The 17,717-nt window shown below is 43.5% G+C and overlaps 1 protein-coding gene across 5 annotated transcripts in view; it reads left to right on the top strand.

Moving 5' to 3' along the window:
• LOC139459692 (GTPase-activating Rap/Ran-GAP domain-like protein 3) overlaps positions 1-17,717 on the top strand; it is a 226,037-nt gene that overhangs the window by 142,332 nt on the left and 65,988 nt on the right. The window contains exon 1 of one of the 5 annotated variants that reach the window (XM_071241318.1): positions 10,983-11,555. The exons of the other annotated variants lie outside the window; for them this stretch is intronic. Within the exon in view, the coding sequence (XP_071097419.1) occupies positions 11,419-11,555 (137 nt within the window). The 5' untranslated portion in view covers positions 10,983-11,418. Of the gene's footprint in view, positions 1-10,982; positions 11,556-17,717 lie in introns of those variants that run through there. 5 annotated transcript variants of the gene reach the window in all.

Genomic DNA, 17,717 nt, shown 5'->3' with positions numbered 1-17,717 from the left:
AGCGGCTGTCCATCCATGTTGTTTTGCTGCTGAGGCAAACATCCTAACTGAAGCTCATAATCAATGTTACTCTATGGGATCACGAAACACCGGCACACGGGAATACGGACAATGCCTTACGGTTGACTGTATCAATCGATTTTCTATTACATGTAATAAGTATTCCCCAGAGTCATAAGGGGTTCTGGCTATGATAATATGTATTTAATTTAGTCACGTACACAGTTGGTGGTCTGTGCCTAGATGTATGGTTACGTACACAGTTGGTGGTCTGTGCCTAGATGTATGGTTACGTAGACAGTTGGTGGTCTGTTCCTAGATGTATAGTCACGTACACAGTTGGTGGTCTGTGCCTAGATGTATGGTTACGTAGACAGTTGGTGGTCTGTTCCTAGATGTATAGTCACGTACACAGTTGGTGGTCTGTGGCTAGATGTATGGTTACGTACACAGTTGGTGGTCAGTGCCTAGATGTATGGTTACGTACACAGTTGGTGGTCTGTGCCTAGATGTATAGTCACGTACACAGTTGGTGGTCTGTTCCTAGATGTATAGTCACGTACACAGTTGGTGTTCTGTTCCTAGATGTATGGTTACGTACACAGTTCATGGTCTGTGCCTAGATGTGTAGTCACGTACATATTTGGTGCTCTATGCCTAGATGTGTAGTCACGTACACAGTTCATTGTCTTTCCCTACATGTATAGTCACGTACACAATGCGTGGTCTGTGCCTACGTGTATTTTCACGTACACAGTTCATGGTATTTGCCTACATGTATAGTCACGTACACAGTTGGTGGTCTTTGTCTACATGTATCCTTGAGTACACTGTCGGTGGTGCGTACCTAGATGTATCCTCAAGTACACACTTCGTGTTCTGTGCCTACCTGATGCTTGAGTACACTGTCGGTGTTCCGGTGCCTACCTGATGCTTGAGTACACTGTCGGTGTTCTGTGCCTACCTGATGCTTGAGTACACTGTCGGTGTTCTGTGCCTACCTGATGCTTGAGTACACTGTCGGTGTTCTGTGTCTACATGTATGCTTGAGTACACTGTCGGTGTTCCGGTGCCTACCTGATGCTTGAGTACACTGTCGGTGTTCTGTGCCTACCTGATGCTTGAGTACACTGTCGGTGTTCTGTGTCTACATGTATGCTTGAGTACACTGTCGGTGTTCCGGTGCCTACCTGATGCTTGAGTACACTGTCGGTGTTCTGTGCCTACCTGATGCTTGAGTACACTGTCGGTGTTCTGTGTCTACATGTATGCTTGAGTACACTGTCGGTGTTCCGGTGCCTACCTGATGCTTGAGTACACTGTCGGTGTTCCGGTGCCTACCTGATGCTTGAGTACACTGTCGGTGTTCTGTGCCTACATGATGCTTGAGTACACTGTCGGTGTTCTGTGCCTACATGTATGCTTGAGCACACTGTCGGTGTTCTGTGCCTACCTGATGCTTGAGTACACTGTTGGTGTTCTGTGCCTACATGTATGCTTGAGTACACTGTCGGTGTTCTGTGCCTACATGATGCTTGAGTACACTGTCGGTGTTCTGTGCCTACATGTATGCTTGAGCACACTGTCGGTGTTCTGTGCCTACATGATGCTTGAGCACACTGTTGGTGTTCCGGTGCCTACCTGATGCTTGAGTACACTGTCGGTGTTCTGTGTCTACATGTATGCTTGAGTACACTGTCGGTGTTCCGGTGCCTACCTGATGCTTGAGTACACTGTCGGTGTTCCGGTGCCTACCTGATGCTTGAGTACACTGTCGGTGTTCTGTGCCTACCTGATGCTTGAGCACACTGTTGGTGTTCCGGTGCCTACCTGATGCTTGAGTACACTGTCGGTGTTCCGCTGCCTACATGTATGCTTGAGTACACTGTCGGTGTTCTGTGCCTACATGTATGCTTGAGTACACTGTCGGTGTTCTGTGCCTACATGTATGCTTGAGCACACTGTCGGTGTTCTGTGCCTACCTGATGCTTGAGTACACTGTCGGTGTTCTGTGCCTACCTGATGCTTGAGTACACTGTCGGTGTTCTGTGCCTACCTGATGCTTGAGTACACTGTCGGTGTTCTGTGCCTACCTGATGCTTGAGCACACTGTCGGTGTTCTGTGCCTACATGTATGCTCGAGTACACTGTTGGTGTTCTGTGCCTATATGTATGCTTGAGTACACTGTCGGTGTTCTGTGTCTACATGTATGCTTGAGTACACTGTTGGTGTTCTGTGCCTATATGTATGCTTGAGTACACTGTCGGTGTTCTGTGTCTACATGTATGCTTGAGTACACTGTCGGTGTTCTGTGTCTACATGTATGCTGGAGTACACTGTCGGTGTTCTGTGCCTACATGATGCTTGAGTACACTGTTGGTGTTCTGTGCCTATATGTATGCTTGAGTACACTGTTGGTGTTCTGTGCCTACATGTATGCTTGAGTACACTGTCGGTGTTCTGTGTCTACATGTATGCTGGAGTACACTGTCGGTGTTCTGTGTCTACATGTATGCTTGAGTACACTGTCGGTGTTCTGTGTCTACATGTATGCTTGAGTACACTGTCGGTGTTCTGTGTCTACATGTATGCTGGAGTACACTGTCGGTGTTCTGTGCCTACATGATGCTTGAGTACACTGTTGGTGTTCTGTGCCTACATGATGCTTGAGTACACTGTCGGTGTTCTGTGCCTACATGTATGCTTGAGTACACTCTTGGTGTTCCGGTGCCTGCATGTATGCTGGAGTACACTGTCGGTGTTCTGTGCCTACCTGATGCTTGAGTACACTGTTGGTGTTCTGTGCCTATATGTATGCTTGAGTACACTGTTGGTGTTCTGTGCCTACATGTATGCTTGAGTACACTGTCGGTGTTCTGTGTCTACATGTATGCTGGAGTACACTGTCGGTGTTCTGTGCCTACATGATGCTTGAGTACACTGTTGGTGTTCTGTGCCTACATGATGCTTGAGTACACTGTCGGTGTTCTGTGCCTACATGTATGCTTGAGTACACTCTTGGTGTTCCGGTGCCTGCATGTATGCTTGAGTACACTGTCAGTGTTCCGGTGCCTACCTGATGCTTGAGTACACTGTCGGTGTTCTGTGCCTATATGTATGCTTGAGTACACTGTTGGTGTTCTGTGCCTACATGTATGCTGGAGTACACTGTCGGTGTTCCGCTGCCTACATGATGCTTGAGTACACTGTTGTTGTTCCGGTGCCTACATGTAAGCTTGAGTACACTGTCGGTGTTCTGTGCCTACATGTATGCTTGAGTACACTGTCGGTGTTCCGCTGCCTACATGTATGCTTGAGTACACTGTTGGTGTTCTGTGCCTACATGTATGCTTGAGTACACTGTCGGTGTTCTGTGCCTACATGATGCTTGAGTACACTGTCGGTGTTCTGTGCCTACATGTATGCTTGAGTACACTGTCGGTGTTCTGTGCCTACATGATGCTTGAGTACACTGTCGGTGTTCTGTGCCTACATGTATGCTTGAGTACACTGTCGGTGTTCTGTGCCTACATGATGCTTGAGTACACTGTTGGTGTTCTGTGCCTACCTGATGTTGGAGTACACTGTCGGTGTTCCGGTGCCTACCTGATGCTTGAGTACACTGTCGGTGTTCTGTGCCTATATGTATGCTTGAGTACACTGTCGGTGTTCTGTGCCTACCTGATGCTTGAGTACACTGTCGGTGTTCTGTGTCTACATGTATGCTTGAGTACACTGTCGGTGTTCTGTGCCTACATGATGCTTGAGTACACTGTTGGTGTTCCGCTGCCTACATGATGCTTGAGTACACTGTCGGTGTTCCGGTGCCTACATGTATGCTTGAGTACACTGTCGGTGTTCTGTGCCTACATGTATGCTTGAGTACACTGTCGGTGTTCTGTGCCTACCTGATGCTTGAGTACACTGTCGGTGTTCTGTGCCTACATGTATGCTTGAGTACACTGTCGGTGTTCTGTGCCTACATGATGCTTGAGTACACTGTCGGTGTTCTGTGCCTACATGTATGCTTGAGTACACTGTTGGTGTTCTGTGCCTACATGTATGCTTGAGTACACTGTCGGTGTTCTGTGCCTACCTGATGCTTGAGTACACTGTCGGTGTTCTGTGCCTACATGATGCTTGAGTACACTGTCGGTGTTCTGTGCCTACCTGATGCTTGAGTACACTGTCGGTGTTCTGTGCCTACATGTATGCTCGAGTACACTGTTGGTGTTCTGTGCCTACATGATGCTTGAGTACACTGTCGGTGTTCTGTGCCTACATGTATGCTTGAGTACACTGTTGGTGTTCCGCTGCCTACATGTATGCTTGAGTACACTGTCGGTGTTCCGGTGCCTACCTGATGCTTGAGTACACTGTCGGTGTTCTGTGTCTACATGTATGCTTGAGTACACTGTCGGTGTTCTGTGCCTACATGTATGCTTGAGTACACTGTTGGTGTTCTGTGCCTGCATGTATGCTTGAGTACACTGTCGGTGTTCCGGTGCCTGCATGTATGCTTGAGTACACTGTCGGTGTTCCGGTGCCTGCATGTATGCTTGAGTACACTGTCGGTGGTGCGTACCTAGATGTATCCTCAAGTACACACTTCGTGTTCTGTGCCTACATGTATGCTTGAGTACACTGTCGGTGTTCTGTGCCTACATGTATGCTTGAGTACACTGTTGGTGTTCTGTGCCTACATGTATGCTTGAGTACACTGTCGGTGTTCTGTGCCTACATGTATGCTTGAGTACACTGTTGGTGTTCTGTGCCTACATGTATGCTTGAGTACACTGTCGGTGTTCTGTGCCTACATGTATGCTTGAGTACACTGTCGGTGTTCTGTGCCTACATGTATGCTTGAGTACACTGTTGGTGTTCCGCTGCCTACATGTATGCTTGAGTACACTGTCGGTGTTCCGGTGCCTACATGTATGCTTGAGTACACTGTCGGTGTTCCGGTGCCTACCTGATGCTTGAGTACACTGTCGGTGTTCTGTGCCTACATGTATGCTTGAGTACACTGTCGGTGTTCTGTGCCTACATGTATGCTTGAGTACACTGTCGGTGTTCTGTGCCTACATGTATGCTTGAGTACACTGTTGGTGTTCCGCTGCCTACATGTATGCTTGAGTACACTGTCGGTGTTCCGGTGCCTACATGTATGCTTGAGTACACTGTCGGTGTTCTGTGCCTACATGTATGCTTGAGTACACTGTCGGTGTTCCGGTGCCTGCATGTATGCTTGAGTACACTGTCGGTGTTCTGTGCCTACATGTATGCTTGAGTACACTGTTGGTGTTCCGATGCCTACCTGATGCTTGAGTACACTGTCGGTGTTCCGGTGCCTGCATGTATGCTTGAGTACACTGTCGGTGTTCTGTGCCTACATGTATGCTTGAGTACACTGTCGGTGTTCCGGTGCCTACATGTATGCTTGAGTACACTGTCGGTGTTCCGGTGCCTGCATGTATGCTTGAGTACACTGTCGGTGTTCCGCTGCCTACCTGATACTTGAGTACACTGTTGGTGTTCTGTGCCTACCTGATGCTTGAGTACACTGTCGGTGTTCTGTGTCTACATGATGCTTGAGTACACTGTCGGTGTTCTGTGCCTACATGTATGCTTGAGTACACTGTCGGTGTTCTGTGCCTACATGATGCTTGAGTACACTGTCGGTGTTCTGTGCCTACATGATGCTTGAGTACACTGTTGGTGTTCTGTGCCTACATGTATGCTTGAGCACACTGTTGGTGTTACGGTGCCTACTGTGCACACGCACATGTGTACACAGTCCGTTCCCTGCTTCCTATGTCTCAATGTAGGTTGTAGTGTACGAGAAGTGTGCAAATGGAGTCTTGCATTTGATAAATGATTAAGTCACGACCTCCAACGTCGCGCTTCCACTACTGTAATTGATGGTACGCCAAGTACATTCACTTTAAGGTTAAATTAGATTATCAGTGTTTTGATGGGCAGATGCCAGATCCAGAGCTACTACACTGGTGTCTGTGTCGACGCCGTCATTTCAAAACATGTTCAGTAAATATAAGAGAGCCAGACTTGGAGCAGTTTTTGATTATATTCCCTGCAAAGATGTATATCACAGATAATAACAACAATGTGAATTAATACAGCAACGATTGCCATTGGTCATTGAACGTGTGTTGAACTATAATTGCTGTGGTCAACGTTGTGGCGAGGTTTCTGGAATCACCTCGTCACGACAATACACGCACGTCAGGTGCACGTCTTGTGAACGGACGTACGTGCGCTTATTACTTTACGTTATCATGACGTCAGGTTCATACCTCACACCATGACAAAGAAAAGCAAGACAAGAACAATACCATCGAAATTTAACAAAACGCTTTATACATGTAACGGTAAGGTACAACGTCAAGGTTATCATTATGTACAGATTAAAATAAAGTTATTTTTATTATTTTATTCATTATTTCACGAATTTTCAAATGAACGTGGATAATCTGAGGTTACTTTGCATTGACGTCATGGCGTAAAGAACGTGGCAGTGCTACTCCCGTAATCACCTTTGCCGTATGCAATTTGCGACTGTCGTAAATGTAGAGGCGGTCGGGTAGCCTAGTGGTTAAAGCGTTCGCTCGTCACACCGAAGAACCGGTTTCGATTCCCGACATGGGTACAATGTGTGAAGCCCATTTCTGGTGTCCCCCGCCGTGATATTGCTGGAATATTGCTAAAAGCGGCGTAAAGCCATACTCACTCACTGTCGTAAATTTATTCATTTATTCACATTTTGTTTCATAGCTCACTCGGTATCCTTGACGACGTGCTGTCAGAAATGGTATTATCATTATCCTTATTAGTACTATGCATTACGTAAATACGGAAATACACGTCGTCGGTAATACGAGCGTTGATGAGGACAGTGAATGAAACATGGAAGCACAGACTCTGATGCATCGTCCACAGTGCATAAAGCAATCACATGTTCAACTGAGATGCTGGCGATGCACCACAGGCCTATGAGATAGGGCGCCGCTGATACTTGCGATGGCAGAGCAGATTCTCGTATCGGGCCCTCAATCACAGTTTGTGGAGTCTTCGGATATGGGAAGACGATGCTTTGTTCTAATAGAGGTAAAAACTGTCGCTGTTGGAAGATGAAAATATTGGCTTATAAATCAGTTCAGGCTGTGAGATTACAGGTGGACTAAAGTATCCGATAACAAGATGCTTTGCAGTTTCTTCACATTAGTTCTCCTTTCGTAACACATTAGCCGACTCGTTAGAACGCTGAATTTCTTTCCAAAATAGATTTATCATGTCTTTTGTTTTTTTCCCATGATGAATCCTTTGCTATATTTTGCACGGAATCACTGTTGAAACTGATTAATAATCATTAGGTGTAAATTATACATTCAGTTGTTGAGACTGTTTAATGACTGTAAGTGAAGTCATCGACGGGGGTATTTATTACAATGGACTGAAAGGAATTTAAAACACATTGCGCGTATAGGGAATAATCGGATTCATGATCATAAGAGAACGTTGCAACCAAGTACGGATATCTGGGATGGTGCTTGTTTTCTATTTACACGCTAGAGATGATGAAGTAATGCTTCTCCCTTTTCCAAAAATATTACACTCATGAATTCCGTGAGTCGGTTTAACAAGTTTGTTTGTTGTTTAACGCCGCAATCTGCAATATTCCAGCTATATGACGGCGGTCTGTAAATAATCGAGTCTGGACCAGACAATCCAGTGATTGACATTACGAACATCGATCCACGCAATTGGGATCGATGACATGCATCAACCAAGTCAACGAGCCTGACCACCCGATCCCGTTAGTCGCCTCTTACGACAAGCATAGTCGCTTTTTACGGCAAGAATGAGTTGCTGAAGACCTATTCTACCCCGGATCTTAACGGGTCGTTTAACAAGTGCAGAGTCGAAGTATCGGTTTTAAAGTACTGCTTGAAAACTCGGCAAAACAATTTATTAATTTTAGGAAAAGCCGCGTTAACAAATTTATTTGTTTTACATGTATAAGGCTGATTCATAACGACTTGTTCTACAACATGTTATATCTTTGATACCATGGAGATGACAGAATGCGAAAACTAAATTAACAATAAACATGAAACTATTTTGAATAATAACTTTATTGTTTGTAGAACTACTTGGGGCTGTCGGGTCGGGGCTGCGTCTTGTCCCTTCATCGGGAGGAGAGAAAGGTTGAAAAGTTGATTCATGTCTCTCTTGAGCTGAGGCTATTATTGCCAGACGACAGAAACAGATTATAGTTTAATCCTGTTGCTGTTTTAAGAAGTTCTATACACAAAAGTGGCACAGTAGGGGGAAACCTATGGTTTTTTTTACCCGGAGTCCCACAAGGGGGTGCTGATTAACAGTTTGGAATATACCTAGCAACCAATCAGGCTTCATGTCTGACACACGTCGTGTCCTTAGCCTTGTCAGTGCAAGTTGGTTATCTGTACCGTGTTGCAAATAACAATAAACACATCGATTTATCCGATAGGTCAAAAAACCGAATTCGCCCTGAGAACGATCGATTCTGCCTACCCATAGCGACACACAGTTTATTACTATCGCTTTTAACTCAGACGGTAGAGGTCTCAATGGAAATCGCTCCGACGTCCAACCATGGTGTTGTAAGCGATATATAAATATGTTGGGCTGTTCTTCCATTTTTTCTTGGGAATCTCACCGAGTGACAAAGTTGATGTTTAAATGAGAAGTGTAACTAGGAGTCAAAATGTTAACGTGTTCAGGTTGTTAATGTGTGGATACGAAACTTCCCTTCGAATACGAAACTGCCGTCTATGATTTGAAAATGACTTTACGGCGGCCATCTTGGTTTGCTCTAGGCAGGCAGTTGAGTGACAACCTGTGTCAGCGCAGGAGGTGTATTGTGTTGGCAGTCACATTTTGAATACAAGTGTATATGAAGAACCTGTGTCTGTCTATTTTATCACAGGTCACATGATAAACATGTAATTTGACAGGAAAAGAATATTTTCTAGTCCTAATTATCTCACTGATCGTCATGATTTTACTTGCAAATCCATAGTCCCATTATCACAGGTCACATGATAAACATGTAATTTGACAGTAAAAGAATATTTTCTAGTCCTAATTATCTCACTGATCGTCATGATTTTACTTGCAAATCCATAGTCCCATTGAAACCATCAACGCCAGAGAATAACGTCTCGATACTCCACTAAAACAGAATCTGATTCCATTTGGCGAAAGAGGGAAAATAGCGGTGAAGATTTTATGATTGGATCATCGAAAATACTGTTAAGAGATGACACCTTTCCCCCTTTATTCACCATATACATGTACGTATGATGTGATTTTTTTCACTATTTGTTCAAGACAATCATATCGGTTTCATTCTATGATTATCACCTGCTTCAAGCCCTTGCCAGATTGACTTTAACATACGTCGTTCAAATACCCCAGTAGACAACAATTGAGCTGTAGAGAGGAAAACCATACCAGCAAACATCGCTTCGAACAGTATTTCAGTCCTAGCGCTGCGTGTCAACTTATGTGGGAGAAAAGTCCGCAGTAATGCTGGCCTTACACGTTCAGGACGTTGGTGCTGACACACCATGGATCCTAATTTGGGAGGGGCGGTCGGGTAGCCTAGTGGTTAAAATATTCGCTCGTCACGCCGAAGACCCGGGTTCGATTCCCGACATGGGTACAATGTGCGAAGCCAAATTCTGGTGTCCCCCGCCGGGATATTGCTGGAATATTGCTAAAAGCGGCGTAACACCAAACCCACTCACTCACACTCATAATTAGGGCGAATGTTATTCGAACCCTCAATCATATGATCAATGAAGCCTCTGTTTAACGAATAACCAGATCACAATAGCAACTATGCAGAAATATGCCGAATATTAGGTACTTGCCATTATCACGGATAAGTGTGAATGGGATCGGATGACACCGGGAACAGCTGAATGTGCCTTGTACGGTATCATCCATATCAACTTTGGTCCAAGCCCCATATGCCTTGGAATATCCGGTTCGTGTTGCTAACATGGCTTGTGTTTTGGCCCCGAGAGAGAGGGAGGGTCGATCAATAGGCCTATCAACTCGGCCCTGATATTAGTTGACGGAAAAACAGACAAGCATTCTGTATTGGTTCCTCACCCGAAGAATCAGCCTGGCTCTTTAATCGCATCACATGACCTTGTCATGTGATCGCAAACGAGACACGGGGAACCATTCAATAGCGGGAAAGGATTATGGGAAAGGAAGTAGTAATTGTTGCTCCGATACTCAAGGAACTATAATAGACACTCCTCCGGAGCTGCAGGGTTCAAACGGACAGGCAAATCGGCTAGAACTACGCACCTCACATGCATGCACGCCGTGAACTGTGCAAGCGTATTGTCTGTAGAAGGAAGCTTATCTCAGCCATGAAGCTGGTTGTGGAAACAAAAATCACAAGAGAACCTTGAATACTGGTGACACTTGATACGAAGATCAAAGGCTTCCAGAACGGATTCGAAAGAAATACGTGTTTCGAATACAGCACTTCAGTGCTGTTTGTTTAACCGTTGCTTCGTTCTGGATGGAGACCTTGCTGTATCAGTGAAGCAAGCGTCGATACTGCTTGTATTCTCACGCATCTAGCTTTATCCAAGTTTGGAAAGCTCAAGACGTTCAATCGAGGCATGGCAGTCAATGGTTTAAGACGGAATTAATTACCACAAAAGGATTGATTGAGCCAGTGGTGGGAGATCGTCACAGGTTACATGAATTGGCATACTCCTGATGTGTCAAAGTTAGTAGAATCATATATAACATCATGAAGGATATTGATGTAAAATAGGAGTTAAACCATTTCTTCAAGGTATTGGTTCAAGGTGACTTTGATTCACAGAATCAGAGCTTGCGTTGTTATGTAATTTCATACCAGCTTTGACATACCCGGGAAACCGTCGAACTCATGTGATTTTCATACCTATTCCAGAGGAATCAATACTCACAGACGGAGTCTGTGAATGCCATAGCGAACACACAGTTTATTACTATCGCTTTTAACTCAAACGGTAGAGGTTTCAATGGAGATCGCTCCAACGTCCGTTTTGTGACATCAACAGTTCAACAACACCAAATAGACTCAAATACTTGTAAACAAACTGAAGATAATGCTATCTGTTTGGAAGGAAGGAAATATATAGACCGCTGTCGTCTGCCACGCGTGTCGTCTGCGCGAACACTGTACGTTGGTCGTCTGCTACATGTGGAAGGAAACAGCCGCACTCCGCTGTGTAGCAGCGATAAGATGTACTACTGACCGTCAAGTGAGCATTTCTCCGTTTCATCGAGTCACTGACCCTATGCGGGGATACGGATAAACAGCACTAAACCACACAGTTATGTCAGCCATATACATGCGATTTCGTTCCAAGTCCTGCTCTGTTAAGAGACAGAGAGGGAACAGGACTCCACCATCAGCCAATTATGAGAAGCGACTGACTGTGCCCGAAGAAGTGTTCAGGAAACGGGCATTAAGGTAAAACCTCACCACTAATACATAATATATAAGTAGGTTACAGCGTACCAAAGCGGGGTAAATGACCTCCGATAAGTACAAAGATGTTGACTCGCACCGTTTACATGTTAATCAGGCTTTCAGGTTTTATTGAATTTCACCGTTTTCAAATTCAACTTTTAAAAGTACATCATTTCTGTTGTTGCTTTGGGGGATATAGTTTTAGTCATTGAAATATTGATCCACACGTGTACGTGTGTTTCATATTGCAATATTGTGATAACCTTTAGCATGCAGATGCATAGTTCTAATAAAGATATCAAGGTATTAAGACCGCCTCCGTGGTCTAGTGGTAGAGCGTCCGCCCGGAGAGGTCCGGGGTTCGATCCCCGACCGCGTCATACCAAAGACGTTAAAAGATGGTACTTGTTGTTACCCTGCCTGGCGCTCGGCATTAAGGGGCTAAAACAAGGACTGGTCGGCTCGGAGTCAGTATACTGTGTCTGAGTGGGGTATACATGTTTAACTGCGGCATGGTATCTCAGTGGGCTAGCACTATAAATCGGCATCAGTCCGGACTAGTACAAGCAGCAACAAACACATACACGTGCATGCACGTCGCTATATAAGTGCAATAATCTTGGACGAGACGTTAAACCCCATTTCACCTCACCTCACCATCAAGGTATTAATGTTTCTGACAAACTAACGATTACCTTATCTTAACTGTAGTACAATGTTGACTGAAGACAAAATGCTTAAGATAATAATTTGAATATGTCTGCTAGGAAACGATACACTTTGCATACAAAATAGAAGCATCCATAGTAACAGCAGTATTTATGCAGGCAATATGCTGCAAAATAAACGTATCTTATCTAGGACAAATACAGTCCGACATTAGTATTAATGTGTCGTGTGGCGTGTGTCACAAGTAATAATTAGTAAATAGCAAACCAGTATGATTAAACAAGAATTGATAAATGTTCTGGAATAATATGTTGACATTCTAAATAAAGCCGCTCAATGTATTGTTCCTCGATTACAGCAACATCTGTCGCGTATAGCAACCTTATATGTAACCTTGGTATTTCGAACAGGTATTGTATATTCATTAATAAATCGGCATCATGTGGTACCAGTAGGCGTCCATTGTATTGACATAGATTTCTGTAACAACGTTTTGTTTGAAAAAAAACAAACGAAAAAAATCTTTCTATATTCATACAAATGCTTTGCTGAAAGAAGAGTCGATTTACGATTCCGTCTGTTTCGTGAGCATGTGTTTGTGAATCACTATCAAAAAGTGATGCTACCAGATGTTTGTGAAAAGGTGAACGTATCCTGCCCCACCGATGGCACTGTCAAAAACACATCATTTTTTCTTTTCCATTGTGCTGAAACGCAAATGAAGATCATGACATGAAACACATGCCAAGTAATACCATAGAGACCTTCTCGTTCACATCAGTTGGCCACGCAGCAAATCACGTTCAACTGTTTTTGACATAGCTCACTTTTCCCTTCCTCACAATGGCGGTGCTAAAATGAGGACTTCGGTCCGAGGTTTCTGAATAGGCTGTTATTACTGTTTTGTACATATCCCGTGGTGGCATATGGATATTTCGTCTTCCCACTTCGTTAATGTGTTGATGATGGAGCTGCTGAATATACATCTCATATTTGCTAATGTTGGTATTTACTGAGATGCACTGTGAATGCTGTGTCAGCACTTTACTCCAAGCTCTTAAGTGTGTATTGGTGTTTACTTGTTATGAAGATTACGGAAGAGTAGAAGATCCACGGTGAAATGTTTTTTGTCTTAGTATCTCCTACGTAGGACTTAGTATCTCCTACGTAGGAGATATGAAGTCCTACGTAGGAGATAGTTATTCTAGTCCATACTAAGTCCTACATAGGAGATATTAAGTCCTACGTAGGAGATAGTTATTCTAGTCCATACTAAGTCCCACGTGGGAGATAGTAAGTCCTACGTAGGAGATAATAAGTCCTACGTAGGAGATACTAAGTCTTACGTAGGAGATACTAAGTCCTACGTAGGGGATAATAAGTCTTACGTAGGAGATGATACGTCCTACGTAGGAGATAGTGATTCCAGGCCATGCTCAGTCCTACGTAGGAGATACTTAGACAACAACAAAAAATCACCGTGGCCCTACTACGCATCCGTAAAAGATAGACCCTAAAATAATGAAGTAAACGTACAATTTCGAAATCAAAATCTGCCTGGAAATTGTTGTTGGTTCACAGCTTATTACGGCATAGGGACGGTGGGGTAGCGAGGTGGGTAGAGCGTTTGCTCGTCAATCTGAGTTCAATTCCCCACATGGGTTTCCCCCGCGGTGATGTTTCTGGAATATTGCTAAAATCAGAGTGATCACTCACACACTAATACGTTGTCACATTGTGCAGATCGGTGGTCTGGTATATAGAGCCTCTGCCCGGAGAGCGGAAAGGTCGATGGTTCGATCCCCGGCCGCGTCAGACGTTACAAGATAGTACTTGTTGCTACCTATCTAGCGATCGGTATTAATGGGATAAAACAAGGATTAGTCGGCTAGAAATTCTGAAATCCTGAACATAATGAGATCTTAACGAGTAGAAGCGACATATACTAGCAAAATGATTCATGTGTACTTTTAAACCAACCTATTCGTAACTATAGAGTCGGCATTATAAACCATTCTACGACCGTTTAAATCAAGGCCATAGGGGAATGGTGGCATATACGAGCACGGCAAAGTATGCTGTGAAATTAGAACGTGTGGCCTTCGGCCACCGGTAATAAATAGTAGTTCAAATGACCAGCAGAAAGACAGAAATGTCAGCGACACACTACATTCACCACGTAGACCTCATTGAAGAAGATACACGCTGGCACTGATGATCTCTTTGGGGAAACTCTCCAAATGACCACATTCCATGTGCAATGCCCGAGCAGCTAGAACACGTAAATAAATGAGTCAGTCATTGAGTTGGGTTTAACGCCGCTTTTAACAGTATTCCAGCTATATCACGGCGTGCCACATGGCTGCATAATTTCCTTGTGCCCGGCAGGATAGTCGCTTCTTGTGATGTACAAATACTATTGGACAACTATTCCCACTTGGTTCCCGAAATATACAACTGGTCTTGGATCTCGATTATCGTATATATCTACGATACAGTACAGCGCAGCATCGATCGTCAACTCCGTTGACTTGAACATCGTGTGATATGATAAACCATCATGGTCCTGGGTTTTCCAGTGATTGACATCATGAGCATCAATCCACGCAATTGGGATCGATGACATGCATCAACCAAGGCAGCGACCCTGAACACCCGACCCGTTAGTCGCCTCTTATGACAAGCATAGTCGCCTTTTATGGCAAGCATGGGTTGCTGAAGACCTATTCTTCCCCGGATCTTCAAGGGTCTCATGGTCCTGGGTGAATCCTTTTCGAAATTATATTTTTTCTTATGGAAATGACGATATATTTCAGATGGCTCGATATTTCGATTTAACGAGTTGATGCTATGTATGATGTTTGTAACTTCCAACCTCTTCAAGATCTAAATGGTCATAATCTACCCCGTATCTGAGACAATTACATATTTCTATTTTGTGTCGTGACGTTTACAATGTAATTCCTCCTGATTGACCTTTACAAATGTTGCTTTTTGACAGATTATAAAAACATGAGATCGATATATGTAGGGATGTGTATCGGGGATAACAAATTATTAAACTCCGCTTCTCAGATTGCTTGCTCTACGTAGTTAGGTTCCTAAATATATTGTTGATTTTACACCTTGCAACCTCAACAGAAGCTCCTCATGAGATATGTATAGAATCGCGTGGTCGCGTATATCATCGAAATGGAACAAATTAACGTTATATATGGAATACGTTGTAGAATGAGGACGACATACCCGCCAAGTCGCACATACAGCCGATGTTAACAAGACTACCACAATAAAAGAAAGGCACTAGACACTCTGTCTTTTAAATATTGATTTCACCATATTGATTTTCATGACGGCTGTGGCGATGCCAATTGTTTCCCGTGTATGAAATAATAGCAATTAGAGACAGTTACTTTAGGGCACTTTCAGGAAATGAGGCCTGGAGATTGTAAACTGTGTTCTATATAATGGGATCTAGACATGCCTAGGGAGGGATCATAAATACAGCGTTGCCCTTTCACAGAACACATGAACCGTAGCTTACCACAGCGGCGTATCTCGAGCATCTGCTTTACCTAGGTGTTACCCAGGGGTGCATTTTCAGTGTACCTTTGTTAATGGCAATCTGCATCGTAACCTCATAAACGACACAAATAACCATACCCATCTCAGAATGGACACTTAAGAAAAAACACCTTTCCTACCCAGGGTTGCATATTCTGTGTACCTTTGTAAATGATAATCTACATCGTAAGCTGATAGACGCCACGGATAAGCATACACATGACAGAATGAACACTTGAAAAAACCCAAACCTTTCCAACCTACCCAGACCTTGAGGTACCCAATTTAACCCAGAACTACCTTGTTTACATGTGTGTCCATATTTTGGAATCGTCCACAGTGCACAGCACCACATAATCTTAAGATGTCCAAACACAATCCAACTCTATCAACTGCAATCAAAATGTTTCTGTATAGGGTCATATTCTTCTGAAGGATTGAATGCGAGTGGTGGTCACTCAAGACATGGACAGTTTAAACTGAACGTCTATTTCATGTTCTCTTCAAACTTCCTCGCGAGTTTCACCAAAGTTGTAAACCTCTACGCGTCACTCTGGGGTTTTCATATTAATCTGACATACCCTGAGTTTTTCTCCTCCACTATAACACCCCCAGCTATTTGAATTTCTCTGCTAGAACCCCGTAATCGGATAACCTAAACCATGGGTAATCAGGGTAAGAATTGATCCCAAGCACTCCGTGAATGTTGAAAGAGAAGAGCATCGTTTGAGCTGATGACAGTTACTCAAAGTGTGTATATTATCTCTATAATAGCCCAGATTTGAATTATATAAAGTTTGTATAATTACGTATGTAAAAAAAAATTTCCTTCAAATTCAGTTTCTGTATGTGAAAGTACCCAAGACCTCACGTTACAAGTAGATATGTTCAGAAAATTGTACTTTTAACTACACATTGACCTGTACTTTCCCTCTAGCATCACCTTAAACTCTAAATATAATGAGTCTTATTGTAGAGAAACTATTGTCATAAAGAAATAATCTTTTCGCACGATATCTCACGATGATGATTAATGTGATAATTCCACTTGGTCGATTAACCTCTTTTAATCTCGATGACCATATGTCGTGGACAAAGGTCACTGCCGCGGTGAAATGAGGTATGCTCATATTTCTTTTCATAGGCATCTGTACACCAAAGCAATCCAAAGCAGGTTATCCACGCAACCTCCTGCAAGAAACCCTACCCGTTTTCCCAAAGGAAATAGGATCAAATTGATGCGATGCATGGAACCTCTTTGCCTAACTTCGTGTCCTTTAATTTCCTCACAAGTTGTATGCATAATAGAAGGACGTTGTTGTAGGACTATTATTGCCCTGAGATGAAGGAGCCTCTACGTCCGAAGAGACCTTTGATAATAACACTTCTTATATGTGCATTTATTATGCGCCAAATTTCATTCACCAAGTGAATGCGCATAGGTGCTATACAATCAGCACCATAGTAACTGGATCAGAGTGAACTCAATTTTCTCTCTCAGTTCCCTGGGGAGTGGACCTATAAGACATATGAAACAGTGGATGGTGGAAAGCTGATCTTGGCTTAATGAACCACATTGAAATATATGCCAGAGTCGTTTCAGTGTCTTCTCAAAGCTGCAGTAGTTTAAAATATCGGAATAGATTGATGCATATGTAGAAACAATATACCACAACCGTATTCTAGTTTCCAATCTCTTAATCGTTTTTTTTTTCTGTGTGGAAACTAATGATTCAGCTGGGGTCATTTGTTGGGATCAGTTTCAAATATCTTATCTCAACGATAAGCGCAGAAAGTGTTTCCTGTCCTTCTGGATGTCTCGTGATTGTGAAGTATTGGCTCCATACGAACAAATCTTGATAATCATCTCAGTTTAAAGCCATCTGCGTACTCAACGTCACAATAAGAAGGACGCGATTTCAATGGAAA

Source organism: Haliotis cracherodii, unplaced genomic scaffold, assembly GCF_022045235.1.
Source record: "Haliotis cracherodii isolate W230 unplaced genomic scaffold, xgHalCrac1.p SCAF_13, whole genome shotgun sequence".
Taxonomy (NCBI): domain Eukaryota; kingdom Metazoa; phylum Mollusca; class Gastropoda; order Lepetellida; family Haliotidae; genus Haliotis; species Haliotis cracherodii.
The sequence above is the reverse complement of the archived record's forward strand: the minus strand, read 5'-3'. Positions and strand labels throughout refer to the sequence as shown.